The sequence below is a fragment of the Lycorma delicatula genome, chromosome 12, assembly GCF_047948215.1.
Source record: "Lycorma delicatula isolate Av1 chromosome 12, ASM4794821v1, whole genome shotgun sequence".
Lineage (NCBI taxonomy): Eukaryota > Metazoa > Arthropoda > Insecta > Hemiptera > Fulgoridae > Lycorma > Lycorma delicatula.
This window is the reverse complement of record NC_134466.1, coordinates 47,670,967-47,691,263: the sequence shown is the minus strand read 5'-3', so window position 1 is coordinate 47,691,263 and position 20,297 is coordinate 47,670,967. Positions and strand designations below refer to the sequence as shown.

General features: G+C 29.1%; 1 protein-coding gene across 1 annotated transcript in view; it reads right to left on the bottom strand.

Annotated features, from left to right (window-relative positions):
• The window catches only part of Zmynd8 (Zinc finger MYND-type containing 8), a 186,878-nt gene that overhangs the window by 86,898 nt on the left and 79,683 nt on the right, over positions 1 to 20,297 (bottom strand). The window contains exon 4 of the mRNA XM_075379370.1: positions 326 to 881. Within this exon, the coding sequence (XP_075235485.1) occupies positions 326 to 881 (556 nt within the window). The remainder of the gene's footprint in view (positions 1 to 325; positions 882 to 20,297) is intronic.

Here is a 20,297-nt window from a genome sequence, read left to right as displayed (position 1 = left end):
ACTATTTGGTATCTAGATTTCATAAAATAAGCAGTGTTTTTAACCATAAATTTCAATTAGAAAAGTTCATTCAACATTATCTGATTAAGAAAAGCGATAAAGAAAAAGATTTGTAGATATTTTTAATCTAATATATATGTTGTGATTAACATTTACTATAATACAACTAAGGTAGTCCTACATGAATTATCTTAAAAAGGACTTTTGTTGATAAAAGTAAGTACAAGAAAGGACTGAAAATGATAAAATAAGTTGTATATAAACAAAGAATAACTTTTCTAGTTACAAACAATTAAAACTGAAAAAAAAATTAAAAAATTCTTACCAATTTTGATGATGTTACTGCAGTTGCCGTTATTGTAGTTGTCACTGGTTCTACTTTAATATTGAGCTTCTTTTTCTTAGGAGACTCATTAACAGTACCATCAGATTCACCGACTTCTTCTGAATCTGTATCGTTCATCATTTTTCCACTAGATACACTTTCACGTCGTCGTTTTTCTGAACGACTTAACCTAGGAAAATGTTTACCGTTTTCATCACTAGAACTTAATTTATCACGACTAACTGATGACGGTGATCCACTAGAAGAAGAATCATCAGTTTGATCATCACTTTTGGATATTGCATCGTGTACACGATTTAAAAATTTACGATGCCTAGCAGCAAAGTCTGGATTTTGACTCATACGTGTAGCACGTCCCATTTGCATCTGTTCTTGTGATTGGTTTGATCTTTGATTTGAACTACTTCGCGTACTTGGTCTTGAGGATGATAATTGAGACTGTGTGGGGGATGAGGATGATAACACGGATGATGAAAGTGAGCTGTCCACATTGACTTCTTCCAGATCTGCTTCCATTTCATCCATTTTTTCAGTTCTGAAAGATTACAATTAAATTATATTAATTAGCAGTAGTATAGGCAAAAATAATGTCTTGCATGTTATATATTTACATTTCAGTATAAGTGAAAAGAATGAAACAGTAAATTAATGCTTTTATTCGCTTCATCTCTATTATTCTAAATAACACTGGGGAACAAAAGATTTTAAGGAAAATATGTGATTTTGATAGTATTTTTTCTCCTGAATCCAAATATGATAACAGTTTTACCCCATCACGCAAGGTTTTCAAGAGACAAGCATTTATAATTTCAAACATTATAATACTTTCTGCATTCTTAACTACACAATATTCAAATATTGATGGTCTAACAATAATAGACCAGCATATTACAATTCCATTTCCCTTGATATCTCTTTTTCATAGCTGAAATCTTCTGATGAAAGTGTTCCCCGAGCTCATCGCTCACTGCGCCAAGATTTTCTGAGAAGAAATCTAGGTGCGAGTGTAGGAAGTGTACTTTTAAGGACATATTACAACCCACATTTTTATAAGATTGGCAATATCACTGTAATTTTCCACCTTTCAATTTCCCAAAAAAACTGAGTACGATTTTTGAATGCTTACCAAACTGCTTTCTCCAGTGGATTTAATAGTTCCTCAAACTTTTCATCGTGCAATAAAGATCGTGTTTATGGGCCCACAAATATTCTTTTTTAAATTTTTGCATCACTAATTTTAGGAAACTTCTATTTTAAGCACATGAAACCAGGAGTATTGTCCATGGCATTGACAAAATTCTTCATTAATCCTAGTTTGATATGTAATGGAGTAAGATACACGTTTTTAAGATTACACAATGGGTCACGTTTCACATTTTTCTGTTCAGGAATGAGTGATTCACATTAGGCCAGTCTTTTCTAATGAAATGGTTTTTTCTGTCCCTACTATCCCATTCACACAATAACAGTACTTTGTGTAACAAAGCTACAACCAATTACCTTCAAATCACCACAAATATTTCATTCATACACTGCATATTGAAGCTTTTCCAATACAAATTTAAAGTTTTCATATGTTTCTTTCATACTAGCAGAATGAGCCACAGATACTGATGGGAATGTATTGCCATTATGCAGAAGCACATCTTTTAAACTAATTTTAGAATCAGTGAACAAGCACCATTCTGTTGGGTTATGTTCATTAAAAAGTGTCTCACAAACGGTTTCAGTCTCCGCAAGTAAAGAATTAAAGACCACTCTTACCTTTACTTTTTTATCTTCACCAAAACATTTTCGGGCCCAAGACCATCTTCAGTGAAAATTTTTATTTTAATAAATTCTTCTTTGTTTACATTTACCCATTAATTTAGCCTTTTTTTTTTTTTTTTTGGTAAAACTTTTGTTAAAATTTTGAACATTTTAAAATTTCAGAATAAATATTAGTTCAGTCAAGAGAATGAAAAAGTATTGCAATAACTATTAATTTATTAATATCTTATTGTATGCAAACTTAATAAGAATGTCCCCATCAAATTCTGTTTGCAGATTTATAAGGCTGAATTTACATTTATCTTTATTATATTTTTTTTTCTAAAATAATAATTTTAGAAAAATGTCTTATTTCTAATTTTCTGAAATTTCTAATTTTTTATTATTTCATATTTAATATTTACTTTTTCAATTAATTCTAAATTATTTTCTTAACTATATTATGATTATTATTTATAAATGGTCAGCTACATTTGAGAAACCTACTTTTCTATTATTAAATGTCCTAAAATTGTTCATTAAATTATCTTTAGGATCTACTCATTTTACCAATATATATCTTTTCACAATTGTTGCATTTTATTTTATAAATACCGGAAGAATCATATTTATTTTTTACTTTATTATAATATTTTAAATGTGTTATTAAATAAATAGAACAATAAAATACATAAACAATAAACAGGAATTGTATAATGAAATAAATAGTATAAAAATATAGTTATAAAAAATGGATATCATACATCATTAATTGATAAGATACATAAAAAATATAATACAGAATTTTTCAACATAAAAATTTCTACATTAACACCCATAAATAAAAATGAAAATAGTGAAAATATTTATATAAAGTACTCCTACACAAATAAAATTATAGAAAACTTGATTGATGCATATAATAATAAAAAATATTAACCTGCTTATAGGTCTGATAACCATATAATGAAACATTAACAATATTATAATAATAAAAAAGTAAAAAATAAATATGATTCTTCCAGTATTTATAAAATAAAATGCAACAATTGCAAAAAGATATATATTGGTAAAACGAATAGGTCCTTTTTTTTTTAATAGTTATATATATATATATATATATATATAAATAAAAAATTAAGCCTTATAAATCTGCAAACAGAATTTGACTGGGACATTTTTATTAAAATTATTTAAGTTAGCATATACTTGGCCCAGCCAATGTACGAGCTTGTGACGTCACGAGCAGACTGCTTATTATTACTCGGCCTGAAACCATCAACTCTGCGTATCAAATCTAAGTATTACTTATTATCATACTGTACATGGTAATAACTATCATATTTACACTTACTAATTATAAGCAATACATAATTAATTCTTTTATAACTTTATTTATACTAAATTATTAATTTTTAATAACAAACAAAAGCTTACTTGGATTTTTTTTAAGGCATCTATTCAAACTTCTAGCAAGTTCACCATCCTTCAAAAGTATTGCAATAATTATTAATTTATAAATATCTTATCATTGTATAGTTGCCCCAGCGAATCTTTTGCCTGTTTAGCCTCTGGGAATTACCATTCAGGTATTACTTCAAGGGATGATATGTATGAGTGTAAATGAAGTATAATCTTGTACAGTCTCAGGTCGAACATTTCCGAGATACAAGATTAATTGAAATTCAACCAACAAAGAACACCGGTATCCACGATTTAGTATTCAAATTCGTATAAAAGTAATAGCTACTGCCTTTACTAGGATTTGAACATTAGAATTCTCGACTTTGAAATCAGCCGATTTGCGAAGACGCGTTCACCACTAGACCAATCCGGTGGGTTCATTGTTGTCAACTATGAAGTGCATGGCATGGTTAGTTTTTGTATGGAGAAGTACACAGCACATCTGAGATATACTGATAAACGCATTTTTTTATGATAAAATTTCTGTGAGTGACAGCACTAAAAATTTACACAGCGGTACATCTAAAAGCCCAAAAACTTCAAGCAAGCACTATCAAAATGAATAATAACAGCAGTGAGAAAACAGAGAATATTTTGACAGAATACATGGGACCTAACAACAAATTAATGAAAGAAGTTTATTATAAAAAACTGAAAAAACTTCAGAAGTTAAATCAAAACAAAATGGCAAGAAATGCTCAAAAAGGATGTTGATTTCTAAATGAAATCCAAAGATCTCTCCGTAGGTGATGTAATTGGTTTATCATCCCCCCTAAGAATCTAGACTTGGCCCTGATAAAATTATAATCTCTTCACTAAAAGTCCTAGACAGAAACTCAGCACTATGAAACCAATTAATATTAAAATCTGGCTGGTTACTATTACAACGGAGTTCTTTAACAAGGGTCTCCAAAAGTTATTATCACAGAAAGTTATGTACCTAAACTTGGGTGATGGCAACTATGAGATAATAAGTTGTATAAGTAACATATATAAGTATGACACATTTTTCTTAATTTCTGTTTTAATATTTCTACTAACCAATCAGAAATCAATTTTGGAACAGCTCTCTTACTTCTTCAATTGTCATTTTAAACACTCTTTTATATGATGATTATTTTCATAAATTTGAGTTTTCAAAAGTTTTGTTGGTATTATAACTTGGTTGGTATTATAAAGTTGGTTTACATTTAATTTATAAAAATCTAAAAAACTCATCTGCAGTTACAAGGGCACAAAATAAAACATACATTTTTATTATCCCAAATATATGACCCTGGTTAAGTTCAATTTTTATAGAAAAAGAAAATTGAAAATTAATAATCATTATTCCAGTGTTTTTTTTCAAAAAAATGATTATCTAAATCAAGACAACTTCCAAATCCTAAAAGGAATAATAGTTATAAAAGAAAGGATGATGGAAAATTATGCAATTTAACTTAGTGGAGGAAACACTTAAATTCATAAAACAAGATAAATTAAGATGGAGTTATATTAGGTGTAACATTATGAGATAGTATAATTAAATTTATACCTTGAAACTGTTAAAAAGTAAAAGTAAAATAAAGATTATTCTAAAAATTATGCAATGTAATTAATTACACCTTGCACATTATATGTTATCAAAGTAAAATACATTTAATATTTTCAGCAATTAAATACTGTAATCCTACTACCACAATAAATCAATAAAGATATAAATTAAATTTACAGAAATATACAAAATTTTACAGCAATCATAAGTAAATCATAAATTTTTCTTAACGTACTTTCATAAAGATGTTTCCTTTCAACAGAATACAAACTTAAGAAATGAAAACTGGATGAACTAGTTAACAACAAAAACCTCTGAACTTACAAACATTTTTATTTATTTAAACTTTCATCTGCTTTAATGATATCCTTATTCCCTTTTATCATAACAATATTTTAACCTTAATTAGGAGAATACCCTAGTGGGCTGGTCTAGTGGTAAATTCATCACCACAAATCACTTGTTTAACAGCTGATTTTCAAAGTCGAAGGTTCTTAGGTTCAAATCCTAGTAAAAATTGGTTGCTTCTATATGGATTTGAATGCTAGAAAGTGGATACCGGTGTACTTTGATGACTGAGGTTTAATTAACCACACATGTCAGGAATTTCATCCTGCGTCTGTACAAAACTACACTTCATTTACACATCATACATACCATTGTCATCTAATTGAGCCAAAGAGGTTTGGCAAAAATAAGCAAACCCCTCAGTTTGCTTATTTTTCACCAGTTAAACGGATTAAAATATGCACATTCGGAAAATAAATTTAAGAGAGTGCAGTAGTGTTCTGTATTACTGTATGGTTCTTGCTATTAGGCAGAACAATGTACATGTAATGACTTTTCATGAAATTTTGTTTGGCAAAACATCAAAATACAATATCCCTCCATTCCTGACAAACCAGTCCTAACATCACACACCAATTGGAAGCCCACATCTCAATGGCTACAGGTTAGATGATACTTCACTCTTTGTGTTTTATAACATTTTTAAGTATAAATTTTGTTTCTGATATCCACTTACAACTGTACAGCACCGAGCTTTTCTCAGTACAAAATTAATACCTTTAAGCCTTTGTTGAATTTTTATAAACTTTTTTAATTTTTATCCTACAGATATCTAAATTAGAAAAAACATAGTGGACAAAAACCTCTCCTTGATAGGCATCAATCAGTGATGTCCAGTGTTCCTAAAATCAATACTTCTTTCTAATGAAGACTATTTTTTTGGCTTTGACTAATGATCAATTGCAAAGCAGCAATTCGATTTTGTTACTTAATTCTTATTTTTAATTGATTTTTGTTATTCAGTTCAATTTGTTAAAAACTGAAATTATAGTTACACTGGGTTGTTGCCCACTATATCCTAAGTGTGCGCGGCTTACTTGACCAAACCTAACCTCTGTTGAATTTCCACCAAGACCTCCTCTGATCTTACCCTGATTCATTTCTTCTTTGGGGAAGTTATTAAAGATAAAAGTGATTTCAAGAAGACAATATATAGCTGATGACATGATTCAGTTCATTGCATAACCATACCACGGAATTTATGAAAATAAAGAAGTTTGAAGCAAATTGAGTATGTGAATGTTAAAGGCAACCAATTTTAATACTGAATAGATTGTTTTTAATCGCAATTTTTATGTGATTCTTACTGTTACTTAATACAATAAACTTACTGAATAATACAAAATTTACTTTTTATTTGCACTTTTCATAGATGTATACCCGACTAACTATATACTCATTATTGCAACTCTCCTTTTGCTATAATGACTTTAGATTTTTTTTAACAATCAAACTCAAATCAGTGGGCAGCATTAAAGATTAATCCAGATTAGTTTATAAAATCTCCTTCCCATCTCCAGGTAACAGGCACCTCTCCTACCCTAGGCATTTTTACTTAGAATGGAAGCACCATATTACCGACAAAAGATTTTTCATTGAATTGATCAAACGTTTTTCAACTACTACATTAACAATTAATCCAGGAATTGTTTGGTATGAGGAAATATTCGACTGGTAATTCCTGATATTTTATAACTGATATTTAATTGATTAACAACCCAAACAAACTTACACTAAAGGAAACCCAGAGCAACAATTCATTGTTTTAATAAAGGATATATAAGTTTTTTTAACTAAGTTCAAATTCAACAAACACATTTTCTTGATCTTACCATCACAAAAAGCAATCTGCAAAAACAAACTTCCAAAAAAATATAGGAAACCAAAAATATAATAAACAAACTTGTTCGTAGCACCTCAAACCACCCACGACCTCACATCAACTATACTGGTTTTTAAAGCATTATCCAGAAACTACTCAACAAAACCATATCATCTGAAAACCACACACAAGATTATTAAAATATCTAGCAAATAATGAATATAACAGCACACTCACTGATACATTTCTACATAAAATATACATCACAATAACTTGTTCTAATGTTCAAAATCAAAAATAAAATGAATTACCATACACAAAACAAAATCATCAAACAAATGTGATACCTTTGGAATTTACAGAAAGTTCAACTTAAAAGATGCCCCATCACCTAGTTTAGTCTATAAATAATGGTTAATATTAATAATAGTTTGCAGATTAATTTATAGAAGGTGTTGCAAATGGACTTCTATGCACTTGTTAAGATGTTTGACCATGTTTCTGGCTACTCTTATTAGCTATATCATGTCTATTTCGTGGATGGCATTGGTAATGTTTGTCTTTAATTCCTCCACGATGTGTAGATTACTCCTATAAATAATCTCTTTATCACACAGAAAGAATTTTGGACTAGTCAGATCAGAAGATCTTGGTGACCACAATCCTTCAGAAATGATTCTTCCACTGAAAAAATCCTGTAGCAATTGCATGGTAAATCACACTGTACCGTTGCAACCAGCAGTCATGCTCATACTCTTGCAGTATGAGTTATGAACTGTAGGAAAATTTCTTGGTAGATGGCAGCTTCCACAGTTCTTTGTAAAACCAAGGGTCTTATTATACTTTTAAAACCACCATATGCCTACTTTTAGAGGGTGTAGGTGAATCAAAGAAAATGTGGGTCATAACACATCAAATCAAATAAAATAAATGCACTACTCAGATTCATGTCCAGTAATTCTAATAAAATTTACAGGTTTGGCTCTACCCATGCAGTGATGAAACAAAATATTTTTTTCAGATTTTCAGTAACTAAGTTTTTTGTGCAGAACCCTGTAAAAAAGTAAAAAAATTGCAAAAGGCAAGGTTTGGGTAATTACAAAAGAATACATTTCTGAGCTCCTATAAGGGATAGAGAGCTCATTTTGATGTCACTTTAAAGTTCTTGGATTGGGCTTTCATTGGATATGCTACTTGGCAAGGCTTTGTGATATTAATAGTTCAAGGTCACTAAAATATTATTTGACCTTGAATATATCCAAATGTTTTTTTTTTAAATTTGAAAAAATATACTTTTTGCTTCCTAATGTGTTGTATTTGTGGTAAACATTTCATAATGGGATTTCAGTGGGATCATGTTAAAAAATAATTTTGTAATAATTAGGTACAGCAGAATATTCCAATTGTTCCCCCTATGTGGCAATTGCTAGTTGAGATTCAATCAATGAAAACCTTCCCCTTCCAGTCTTCAGACTGGGTCACTTGATGAGGCAAAAGAGTAGCATCTCATGACATGCATTTCTAGTGTCAGCAAAAGAATGTACATGTTTCATCCTGTTGTCCAGACAAGTTAAGTGATATTCAATCTGGATCATATCTTGAAACAGAAGGTTCAGTGGTGTACTCCCCAAGAGGACTGATCATATCTATAGTGATGTAAAAAAATACTTTTTTCAGATTTTTCAGTCACTCTGTTACCTGAGCTTGCCTTTCTCTACAGGTTTGGAGTTTTATGATTATTCATCACAGCCTTGGACAAAAATACAGTGACCGGCATGGAACTATCAACTTCTATAGCTACAAGTAAAATGTAATGTTGCAATCCATTTGAAAAGTCAAGTCATAATTCTGGTAAGAAAAACGTGAGAAGTATAAGCAAGAACTTGCTGCAAACATTATTTACTTTTCTTAAACATGGTTAAATAACTTGTGATACTTGCCGCAAACCGTTAGAAGTACCTGCTAATAATAATGCTGAAGAATTTCAACAGTTAAGATAGATCCTTTGTGTTTTTCAGAAAAGATGAAGCTGTAAATGCTCTGAACAAATTTTGATAGTTTTAAATCACTCACCTATTCAGAAAAAACGACTATGTGAGAGAAAATATTCTCAGGAAAAGCTTAAGAAAGCAATAGTGTTCAAAAGCAAAATATTGAACATGGATTCGAATTCTGAACAAGATAGATGCTGCTATTCCTCTCTCCTCTGACCATGAAATTATCAAAAAAATTGAAGGAAAAATGTAATGCTACAAATAAGAACATCAGGATGCAAATATTGACAATGTTCCCTAAAAGCTGAACTTTAAAAGGCATTCATGAATTTTGACTATCAAACTACATCACAAGGAAAGCTAAAAGCCTGGTTAAAAAAAAAGTGTCATGTCATGTCCCGATCCTAAACATGGTGGAGCTTTAGATTTTGAAATGGCAGAAAAAGTAACTGATCTGAGTGAGGAAATAAGTCAAATGATGCCCAGAAAAAAGATTTTATTTCTCTTAAGATAAATGGAAGATGAGAGAATGTTCAGAAAAAATTAATTCTCTGTAATTTCCGTGAAGCTTTTGCATTGTTTAAACAGAGGTATCCATTGCTGAAAATAGGTTTTTCCAAATTCTGTGAACCCAGGTCTAAGTACTGCATTCTTGCAGGTGCAAGTGGAACCCACAGCATTTGTATATGTACAACGCACCAAAACGCAAAACGTATGATTATGCATTGCAAAATGGAAGAACTGATAGAAGGTGAAAGACCAGTTAAGTCTTACAAAGCTATTATGATGTATGTAGTGTGTGCTAATCCAACTGAAGCTTGCTACTTTGGAAATTGGAAAAATTGTCTTGGGTTTGAAGAAGTCAAGAAAAATGATTGAGAAAGCTTTTAAGCCCAATTGCATTGAAAACATCACCTACAAACAGTGGATACAAGTTGAAAAAAGAACATCTCATGAGACATTAGTCAAACCTACTGAAGAATTCATCAGTATACTTTTTAAAAACTTCTGAAACTGTTTCAACACTCATTTCTTGCTAGTCAACAGTCTAGTTACCTCACCCATCTGAAGCAATCTCTGAAATAAGATATGAAGGATCTTGTAATCTGCGACTTCACTGAGAATTATTCATTCATTTTCCAGAATGCAACCCAAGGTTTCCACTGGAATAATGCATACGCAACAGTTCACCCCGTCACAATCTATTTCCAAGATCCAACAACAAAAACATTGATGCATAATACATCTCTTGTCATAATTTCTGACATAAATATTTAATTAGTTTCATGCATTCTTCTTTTACCATAAAACCAAGTCTGATCTACTACTACAATGAAGGTGCGCCCCTCAGTACAAAAACAAACTCAATTTTATCAACCTCTGTTACCATGAATCAGACTTTGGGATTAAAGCAGTGGCATTTTTTCTCACATCTCATGGCAAAAGTGGATGTGATAGTGTGGGAAGGAACGTTAAAAGACTTCAAATGACCTACAATGACCAGATCATACTCCACAACAGTCCTTTGACTGGGCAAATGGACACATTGAGTCAATACATTTCTATTACAGTTAAATTGAACAACATAAAGGAAAAAAGAGGCTTTGAAGAGTAGAACAATGACAGCAAGAACTATACCAGGTAGCATAATCGGCATTAGTTAGCTCATGGAAAACCTGCATCATTTAATACAGACAACATTTCAGCGTTCTCCTCACTGCAGAGTGGCTGAACCTAGTGAAATGTTCTTTTCCTGGCTCAGTCTCCGTACAAATTTATGAGGAGATCTTGTAACTGCCGATTATATGTCCTGTATGAGCTGCATTGAGCACGTTTCAGGACTAACACCGAACTTGTTTCATATAACTTTTTAACTAACTTCTGAATAACACTTTTAATGGGTGCTTCTTTTTCAAATTTCTCCCTGAACTTTCATCAACATGCTCGCCTCTAAATAGGTTTCCATCACGAATATACATTCTTCAACAGTTAACTGCATTTTAACAAACAACGCATGATTATTTAACCTTGTTCAAAAGCCAATACTCTACACAAACTGGCAATACTCAAATTTGCAGGCAATAAACAGTCCTCTCTACTCCAGCACCAGTCATACCAATATCTTCCACGTTATTTTACCCCTCTCACAGCAACTGTACATAAATTGATCTGCTTCAACAGCACAATATTCTCTAATACTCAAGCAGAATGCAGTTTCAACATACAACTACAATATACACTTAAGAGCCCTCTTATAGCAACAAAGATTCAACATTTCCCAACAACTTCAAAGACATAAATCCATCAATGTTGACAATTATTAATTTGACATTCTATATGAACGTAATAACAAGCATTATATCTGAACAAACTTGAACATCATAAAATGTATAAGCACACAATAATATACTAATTGAGCACATGCAGTACTCAATTAGTATACCAGCCAAATTAGCTAATGCCAGGGTGAGAACAGAGGAACCAGTTCCTGAAGATGACCACAGGGTGCCTGAAAAACTTAGAATTTAAGTTTTGAAAATATTATGTTCATTAAATCTGATTAGGTACATTATTTAAAAGGTTTTATAGTTTTAAATAGAATATGTTCTTGGGAACAACATGTAATTAAACTGTACAAAAAAAATTTTAACAATTTTAATAATTTTTTTTAGCGCAATAATTAAAGAAAGTTTATTTATAACGAATAAATAAGAAATAAATGTGATGAAACTAGTAATAAGATAACAGATTAGAAAATGCATTAGGATACCCATAATAACAAATAGAAACAGACTGGTTAAAATGTTAAATCATAATCAAGATCAAACAGTGAGTCATCGTGGATGATTTGCCAAGATAAAAGACTGATTCATTTATTAAAATTAATGAATAAAATTATTTTTAAAAATACTTTAATTAAGAACTGCAAGTTATTTATTTACTCAGTTATTAGCAACTACAGGTCAATCCCCAATTATTACAACATTCTCATTTATTTATTTTTTTTTTTTTTTCAGGTGATGAGATGAGAAATTACCTTTATAGCATATGAAAAAATGCACCAAGCCTGACCAGGATTATGAATTTAATGTTAAAAAATATGGTGTACATTACATACAATTGTTATAATACAAAAAAATTCAACTCTTACGCAATTTATATATTTTTTACTTTTACAAAAAGACAATTTCCCAGGTCTGGAAAAACAGTTTTTCCCAGTCTTATCTTTCATCCAGTTATCCAAGGGTATATACAACAAAACTGTTGAACATCATCCTGAGTAAATCTGTAGCACGAATCTGGTAAATTATAGATAATATTTGTCAGCTGGACAACCATTTATTAATTGGAGTTCAGTGGAGATGGTGGATTTCACCCACTGGGACTTTCCAGGGTAAAAGTAGGCCACTTGCTCCATTTAAAATCTAAGTAATTACAGAATTTTCTCACTAGCTAAAATGAAGTATTTTATAAGTTTTAGATAACATTGTGAAATTGATTACTTTAAAATCACAATAATTATAAATTCTAATCTTTTTCAAAAAGATATTTATTAACAAAACATTACATAAATTTTATAAAACAATAAATTTGTAAATAAAAATGTTCAAAAGTTATTTATAAAAAAAAATAAATAAATGAAACCTAAAACTAGATATTTATTATTTTAATCAATGTAAATATATACAAATAACATTTAAAAAGTGTCCATAAAAATAATTAATGAATTAAAACACAATGAAACCAAGAATTGTTTAAGAAACATTTCTACATAAGTAAAAATACACCTTCATGAGCAAATTATAACTGTCAATTTTTCTCTTATTTTTTTTTTTAAATTTTTTATGAATTTTATTTTATTTTCACTAATTCACAATGTCTACTAACGATGATGATTGTTTAACAACTAACATTTTCATCCTACATTGTTTATTTGCTAGTTTTATTTTTTGTGAACATGTTTTTTCCTTTCAATTTTATTTCAAAATAAAATTATTACTTAGCATAGCTCTTTCCTTCTGTTTATGGAGAACAACAATAATTTATACTACAAATAAATAAATACAACCCTAAATATACTAAGAATTTTTCTTTAAATGTTAAGCTGAAATTACTTAACAATATTAAATTGCTTATAACAATATTCATTAAATAGAAAAATAATAAAACCCTAAATTTACTTATTTTTCTTCATAAAAAAAGATTAACACCAAATTATAGTTTCTTATTAACAGATAAACTGGGTAATATAAAATATATGTCAAACAAGCCTGACTGAATTCAAATATAGAACCTACTGGATGAAATGTAAATGTACAGATATCACTCCACCCATAGCGGTCACCAAATATAAATGTAGTTTCAAATAATGTATATATAGTTTTATAAATAAATATACATATAAAGTAGTGTTTATATTGTAGTATTAATATAACTAGGAAAAACCACTCAGCATTTTTTTTATTATTATATGAAATCAACAGAATACTCAGTTTATTTATTAACAAATCATAAATTTTTCATCATTAATAATGAAATTTTCATTTCATTTTTATAGAAAAATATTGTTTTAAAAAGAAAATATAATAAATGTAGCCACAAATTCCTGTTCTCTTTATTTTTTTTATTTTTAATAAGAAAATTTATAATGGTTTTTTTTTAAATAAAATGTACATTTTAGTGAAAAATTGTTTTAATTAAAAAAATAATTTATAATACTTTAAAAAAATTTGTGTACATGAAATTTCAATTCAAATTGGGGTAGTGGTGAATGAAATATAAATGTCATTTTGTTAACTAAAAATTAATTAATATACAAACTAACAAGTAAAAAATTATAGAGGAAGCAGGTAAAGTACCTTTTCTGAATCATCAAATTACAACATTTAAAAAAGCATTATTTTGATTATATTACTTTTTTAATTACCTAAAATATATAATAATATATAAATATACAGATAATATAATAAAATAATAGAATTGGATTAAACTGTAAATAAATAAATGAAGATTATGGAAAGAAGAATTAGAAACTAAGCAAAAAATAATGATAAAGAATAAAATTTCATTAAACATACATAACAGACAGACAAGAGAGCTGAAAGAATCAAGTAAAACTGTACAATACTGTAACTGTTAATACACAAATACAACGTTGCCAAGTTGATTTTGTAACAGTCCAAGAATGACCTTGGCAAAGAGGAATATTGTGAATGAGAGAAAATAAACTAAGATTGTCCCCATACGGTATGGCAACATAGCTCTCATAGAATGAGAAGGCTTTAAACAGCAGACTAATAAGTTAAACATACTGTGAGAACATAACAAAATGAACTAGCAAACAACTACTAACATATAACTCAATTGATTTTTTCTTCTTTTTTTAATTCAACAATGACAACTACATCAGTTAATCCAAATGCTAATTATTACATGAAAAATCAACAAATAGTAAGAAAAAAATTCTGTAACAGTCTATGTGAGGAGAATAACTTTTTTTAATTATCTTAACTAAATTTCATGAGAATATTACACATCTTTTCAAAATTTTAATAGAATTTTTTTACATTATAAATAATACTGAAAATTCTTAACTGTTCAACAAAATTTTTTTCAGGTTCATTTATCAATCAATTTATTAAAAACTTCAAGAAAACCTCAATTTTTCAATAAGCTATCTAACAACTTTTTGTACCCATATACCCAAAATACACATGATGAAAGGTTCATTTATATATCTATTGTTCTTTGCCTTTCATCCTTGATTTCATTAACTCTGCAAATTTAAAATACATCCCACCTTTTTAATTTTAAATTCTACCACAAACTTCTTTCTATTTAAATTTACCATAAAACCTCTATTTCATACTATATCAACCAAGCTAATTTTCCTTTACCAATATATTTCTTTGTTTTATATGATTACATATTATATATTTTGCTTTCATAAAGCTTTACACTCTATGCAAATACATTTTATTTCTTTTAATTTTTTTAACCTCCGGGACCACCGTTAGATATTGCTTCAGAGGATGAGATGAACGACAATTTTTGTAGCATGTGAAAATGCCATGCATGACTGGATGAAAGACAAAGACACAACCACTTGCGCCACACAGAGGCCAGCAAAAATTTTATTTACATACAAAAATCATCACTGGAGAAGTTATTGAATATATAATATAAAAATTGTCATAATCCCTCTTGGAATTATGTATAAAAATGTTTAAACTTTTCCTACAGATAATTTAATGAGATCAGTAGATCATAGACTGTTTAGACCCATAGATGTTTGAAGATTATCATAAACATAAAAATTAAGAGTTTTAAACAGTTAATACACAATAGGAAAGAATAAATAAAAACATGATAGTTATTTATTTATGAAAGAAACATTTTAAAATATGCTGTGGTCAAAAGATTGGCATAGAACAGATAAGAATTAAGAACAGCCATCACACCAGTTAAATGAATTTCATATTAGGGAAAACTCAACAGGTTTCAACCGAACATCCTCCATTTTCTCAGTCTTGAGCAGCTTCCTCCATTCATTTTAATCGTCTTCCTCCTCCCAATGCCTATAAGGATCTCTACACATCTTCTTCATCTCCCTGTATAATCCTTTCCTGATGAAAATTTCTAAGCCAATTATCCCCCAATAAAGATGTTTTCTTCTTATAATTCTATTCCTTTATTGTTATTATCTATTTCAACTTCCTCAAAACCACAATTTAAACCTATACAAATATGTTTCTTTCTTCCTGATCATATACAACTGGTTCCATATTACAACACACTTCACATTAAGCATTAACAAACGTCTTTTTTCTCAGTTCAACTGAGATTCTTCTTGTTACAGCAATCCTTTCAACTTTTCAAAAGCTCTTTTACACATAGATATTCTGCTTCTTAAAGCTGAAAGCAGATCTTCTGCTTTCTCTACAGCTTCCATTCCAAATCATCAAATTTCCCACATCCCTATCTGTTCTACAATTTTTCCTTCTAACAATATATCAACATACCCTTCTTTCTTGTAAAGAAACCTAAAATATTTCCCTTCTTAATGGCAAACTTTGAAGTACAATAACACTTAATTTTCAAGACTACAATCCTGTTTGCAAAATATGAAGGTCAGACTTTTTAATTTCAATTTTTGTTTCACATTAAAGTAAAGAAAAAGTAAAATGCAGGTCAGTAACCTTTTGAAAAGCACAATGATGGGATAATCTCCTTAGTGAGATTGAACGAGTGAACATATTGTAGTAAAATTATCTTTTAATACTGTTGACGATCAAATAAAAAGCTCTAAACATGCAAAATATAAAAGATTTTAACAAATACATCTGGCGTCAAAGTTATTGTAGCATTTGTGAAAAGATTATAGCAGATTACTTTCCACGTGAAAGGTCAACAGATAATTTAGCAGAAAGATAAGTTAGTAAAAAGGTCAACAAAAAGATATGGCTAATCTAGCAATATTATTAAAATTTTAGCGTGAATTTTTTCTTACTTACATCTCACAGCCACGATTAGTGGTTGGTTTCAAAGTCTTTATTGGTTTCTGTAACTTTTAATGGTTATAGACAACCCTGATATTAAGTAACTTATAAGATGACAATCGTTCAAAAGAATAATTAACATCTGGTGTCAAACATACTAAGAAAATTAAGAAAGAAATCCATACTACATTTATCACTACTAATGACACCTTAACTCTACACTTATTTCCATACTCAGTTTTATACACATTCAGAGCCATAAAAAAGCTTAGATTAGGTACACAATAAACAATTCAAATCCTACGCTTAAGTACAGCTCAGGATTAATAAGATTTACAAAGACCAAGTTTAGCTATTTAACTAACCCAGACAATAATTATGATTTCATCCCGTGTCATCCAAAAAATGGAAAATAATTTCTTTAATTTACTTATTGCTATTCCTAAATTATTAATTATAAAATAATCTCTCTCTCTTAATTATTGTTTTTATTAAACTACTTTTGATAAAAATAGTAGTACTAATTTATTTAATAAAACAAAATAATTTAGTACTACCTTAGGACTAGTAACTACAGTTGGAAGTTTGTAAAATGTTTTACTACTTTAATTGGTGAAAAAATATTTTATATGTTTATATATATATATATATATATATATATTGTATTTATTTTTTCCATTAAAATGTTTTAACTAAAGTTTGTAGTCGACATTTTTCAAATATGTTTCAATAATATAATAAATCAAACGCGTTGCCTTCATTGTTTGACAGTTCAGAATGGAATAGAAGCACTGCTATTCATGACATACGTTTAACAGGAGAACAAATAATTTTATACTACAATATATATATATATACACACACACTCGTGGCAATTTGGAACATTTTTTGTTGTGTTTAAGGTACTTACTTTCTAACATATTTTAATGGGTTTATTAAAACTGAAAATGAAATTGAGAGCCACTGAATCTGAACCTTGAGACTAACTGCCAGTATGAGTAGTAACTCAACATACCTAATATACATTCTACTGCAATACAAATACATATAACTAGACGTCATTTCTATGATGAAGAATGTAATTATCATAATGAAATAATAACTTTACAACATAAATGCATTATTACAATTCTAAAAAGCTTTTCTTATAACTATTTTCTTTTGTAATATATATAATAAAATATAATATAGCTATTTGCTTTATGCTTATTAAGTATTACTAATATTCTTTAAGATTTTCTTTAAAAAAAATAATAACAAATAACTGTCCAGAATTTTAATTTTAACTAAACAATCAGGCCTTTTAATACACAAATAAAGTATGTAAGAGCACTAACCTAGCATAAATAAAATGTTCAATTATGATCTTACTGAAATATTTATATTGTATCCAGAAAACAACTTTGTTTGAATTGTTGATGAGCATGTGTTTTAAATTTATTTACACTATTATTTGCCTGTTAATCTACTGTCCTTATTTAACATGTAGTATTTTAAATTTAACTATTTGATAGGTGCATTATTCCATGGGAAACAAAAAGGAAATGATCCTGCATTTGGCTGCAAGGGCCAGTGGACCTGATGAAAATCCTTCATCAGAACGTCAAAATAAAAGATAAAGTACTGAATAAAAAAAAGAAAAGCAATTGTAGTACACATTATATAGAAAAGGAAAAACTGTATTAAATAATAATGAACCAACTATGCAAAGAATAAATTTAGCACACAATAAGAAATTTAACATGTTAATTGATAATAATTGTTAATGTAACAAGTAATCATGAAACCATACTGCCGATATTGCTTCAATAATGTCAATTTTTGTAGTACAATTCTATACACACTCGTTTTTTGACTATTGCCCAAAAATTTTCAAATGGGTTTAAGTCTAGGGAGTTACTTGGATATGGCAAAATAATATTTATGATATTACCACTTAATGTTTCGTTCTTAAAATAAAATGTTCCACTTTTTGGCAGTACAGCATGGCACAAAAGTTTGTTAGAACACTCCATTGCATTGTGGGAATTTGTTTTAAAGTTGTGCCACATTTTCCTACATAATTTTGCTTATATTTATCACTTTTCAACATACCATCTACTGGAAGTAATGAAACAAGAGCCTTCAAATGTATAAATGTTGGATATGAGCGGTGACGTATTTTCATCTGATGGTTTTCTAATGTATAAAACCCTTTGTCCTTTAACATAAAAATGTGACTTGTTAAAAAACATACATTTTTCCAGTCTTCTTTGGTACAGTTAGAATGTGATTTTGTTCATAAGGGCCTTTTTTGCACATTGTGGTGTTTAAACTGCTTTTTAGCTATCCAACAAGCTTTCCGTCTGCAGCAAGAAGTTGGTGTTTAACAATTGTCATGTGTAAATCTGTTCCATTGGCTGCTAATTCTCGATTTAAGTCCATCAAAGGTAATTTTGGATCATGTTTACTTTTTTCAAAGCGATCCTGTGTTGGAGTAATTTTTCTTTTACAGCCACATTTGCCTTTTGATGAAAAGGAATCAGTTTCTTAAAATTGTTTTAAAATAGCATTCACTGTCCCCCCCTAATCCTACATCACACTCAGAAGCTATTTGTTGCAGTGTTATACTCAGTAAGTATGCTCCGTAAGAGAAACAATTCTCGAACCCTTTCTTTAAGTTATATTCAAGAAACAGATCAAAAATATGATTTTGTAATAAAAAATAAAATAAATTTTCAGAAAATACTATAACATGAAAATTTCTAAATAACAAAAGAACAAGAAACTCACATTATACAGACAACTTAAAGAATGGATGTGGTCAAGCAGCATAGCCAGAACATAGAAATAAACAAAAATTTCCTGTTTGGATTAATTTGCACACTACTGAAGTTGACAAAATCCTGATTCTTCCTTAACTGAGTAGAGTGTGCATAATACATTATTTTCTGAAGAAATAGATTTCGTGATCTATTGCTTTAGACACAATCTGTCGCATTCTTTCTTAAAACTTAAGCATCCAAACAGTATCAGGTACAAGTAAAACTAATCAATGGTTGCCTTCCCTGAGAATAATGGTGTTCTTTTTAAGAGTAAAGGTGCTCTTGTGTAACTAAATATCACAGGAATTTCGGAATGTCAGCGAGTTGGTTTGCAACAATATAATCAGCTCAATGAAGAAACTAATGGGATACCAATTCCATATTTTCCTCAGAAAGCCTACAACAAGCTGCCACCTTCTTTTATTTTTGGAAATTGTTGTCACTATGAAAATTATTTTGTCTTGTGTCATATCATCACCTACAACCATTAAATGCTGCCATTGTAATCTAACAGAATTTTTCTTTAATTTAATAACTTTATTATCATTTTGTGAAATATAAATTTTTGTAAAGCACATTTTTTAGCAATTACATAAAAATATAAAAATAAAAATCTACAATTAAAGCCTGTTCACATCATTTAATTTTTTAATAACATTTATAACTATTAGCTAACACAATCATTTTAAAAATACTATTAGGAAGGAGTTATAATTCTGACATAATGTCACGTTTTT